General features: G+C 39.5%; 1 protein-coding gene across 1 annotated transcript in view; it reads right to left on the bottom strand.

Annotated features, from left to right (window-relative positions):
• Positions 1-2,164, bottom strand: part of PTPRO (protein tyrosine phosphatase, receptor type O) — a 237,075-nt gene that overhangs the window by 68,505 nt on the left and 166,406 nt on the right. The window contains 3 exon segments of the mRNA XM_012810064.1: positions 432-543; positions 805-998; positions 1,493-1,613. Of these exon segments, the coding sequence (XP_012665518.1) occupies positions 432-543; positions 805-998; positions 1,493-1,613 (427 nt within the window).

Raw genomic sequence — 2,164 nt, 5'->3', positions numbered from 1 at the left:
TTTTTTTTTTGTATAGTTGGTATCTAAAGACAAAGGCTATTTTTAACTCCTGCAATGAACTCTAAAGCCTGTGACTTTAAAAATGGCTTAATTAATAAGGAAATGGAGGCAGTCTAACAAGTAGAACCATCAAGTGGGTAAAATCGATTGAGTGTGCAGTGTGATACTGAATGTTCTGCTGGCAACATGGCTAATCAATCCGAAGTGGAGGCACTGAGTCAAGGTCAGGGACTCAGAATAAAAATAAGTCAAAGGCGGTACCTCAAAATAAAAATGATGTTTTACTTTTCATGCATTATCAGCTAAACAAATAATGAACAGTCAAAATCAAGCAGATTATCTTGCATAAAATTGATGCTCTATCATTTCTGGGTGAATAATTGGCACTTTCTGGAGTTGTGGCCCCGCTGTTACCCACACACGACACTCACCTGTTATGAAGCTGATGGTGGAGCTGTCACAACAGCTTAATTCTGGATCCCCCCATGTCACCATGGTAACCCGAAAGTTGTAGTACCACGCTGGCAACAGATTACCTATTCTCTGCATGAGAAAGAAAAATAAGCAAGGACACAAAAGACCAAGGTGGGAAATAATATTTTTGGAGTAGAGATACTTTCAGGAGGTCATGAAAAGAACCCCAACACCTAAAATCAAAATCAGCTAGAAAACCTCGAAAGTAGTATTACCCACGTGTATTTACAAAGTGATCTGGCTTACAGATAACTTTTTCTGACACATTTGGTACATAAAGGCAGGTCTGCTTCCAAAGGAAAGCATGACAGCTTGTTGAGGGGAGATTACCACGGATGCAGTTAGGGAGACGGTAGCTGCGATTTCATAGTAGGTTGTCCACTCTGATGTCATTGTCGTGGGGTTGAAATAAAACATTTCAACCACATATTTTCTGAACACTCCTAAGTAAGGTCTGGTCCAGCTCAGAACCACTGCTGTAGGACCCAAGGGATAGAGCATTAAATCCTTTATTCCAGTGGGAACTATGAATAAAGGGGGGGGGGATAAAAAAACAAAGTCAAAAGGAATGGTTAGTATCTTAGCAATGGCCTTGAACTTCTACTTAATAACCAGCCTTTCACTCTTCAGATACATTTTTTTTTCTTTTTAAAAGACAGGATCTCAGTATGTTACATAGGCTGGATTTGAGCTCCTGGGCACATGCAATCCTCCCACCTTATCCTCTGGAGTAGCTGGAACAACAGGCCCGTGACACTGCACCCAGCTTCCCTCTTCTGAACAACCATTGAAAACTGAGTAAATATGTGTTTGTCTCTGATGTTTTTACCCCAACTAGTAAATGCTAAGGTTGTCTTCCAAATGTACAATCCTGCTATTTCTTAACTCTAAAGGCAGAATAGTGGGTGAGCCAGTAGAGGCTTTCCATGTATGATGAGAATTATTTGAGCTTGCAATGTTGCATCCCTCCAAACACGATTCTGATATAGAAGTCATTATTCTACGGCTAGCCACTTACCGATGGCAAATGTCACAGGATCTGAAGGTGGTCCAATCAAAGGGCCTTTCCTTAGGTACATCACAACCTGGTACTGGGCACCAGGAACCAGATTTTCAATAATAGGTTTGCTTGAGTTCACCTTTAAACCAAAAACATCAGTAAGATTTATTTAGAGCTGGGCTTTTAGAATGGGGCATCGTTTCTGGTTTGAAGAACATTTTTTTTTTTTTTGACAGTATAGATGAGTAATTCTTCTTTCTGTTCACATGAAGCCATCACTGAGAAGTGATCCTAGCTGTTTTCTGGACTGCATCTGTCTCTAAACATGTATAATTTTAAAGTCCTTTTTAATGGTTTTTTTGACTTCAGCATTTCTGAAACTTTACTATTTCAGAAGCTGAAATGGTATTCAGGGACTCTTTTTAGAACCACAGATGACTTTGAAATTCAGAAATCGTTACTTATTTTGAAGAAGGTCATATTTCAAAATTAGGTTTATAGTTTATGTGAACACTGAAGGGGACCCAGAACATTCAGATTCTATGGGTACGCTAAGCCCTGTTAACTGTTTTATACCCATCAATGTCAAGTGTAACTATGCACACGAGAGACACATCAGCCTCTTGACCATAATCAAATCAGCAATACCATGAGGACAGTCTGACATCCTAAATTGTAGTGTCAGCTGAT

Source organism: Otolemur garnettii, unplaced genomic scaffold (assembly GCF_000181295.1).
Source record: "Otolemur garnettii isolate 467f Iridium unplaced genomic scaffold, OtoGar3 scaffold00124, whole genome shotgun sequence".
NCBI classification, from domain to species: domain Eukaryota; kingdom Metazoa; phylum Chordata; class Mammalia; order Primates; family Galagidae; genus Otolemur; species Otolemur garnettii.
This window is presented reverse-complemented; position numbering and strand designations above follow the sequence as displayed.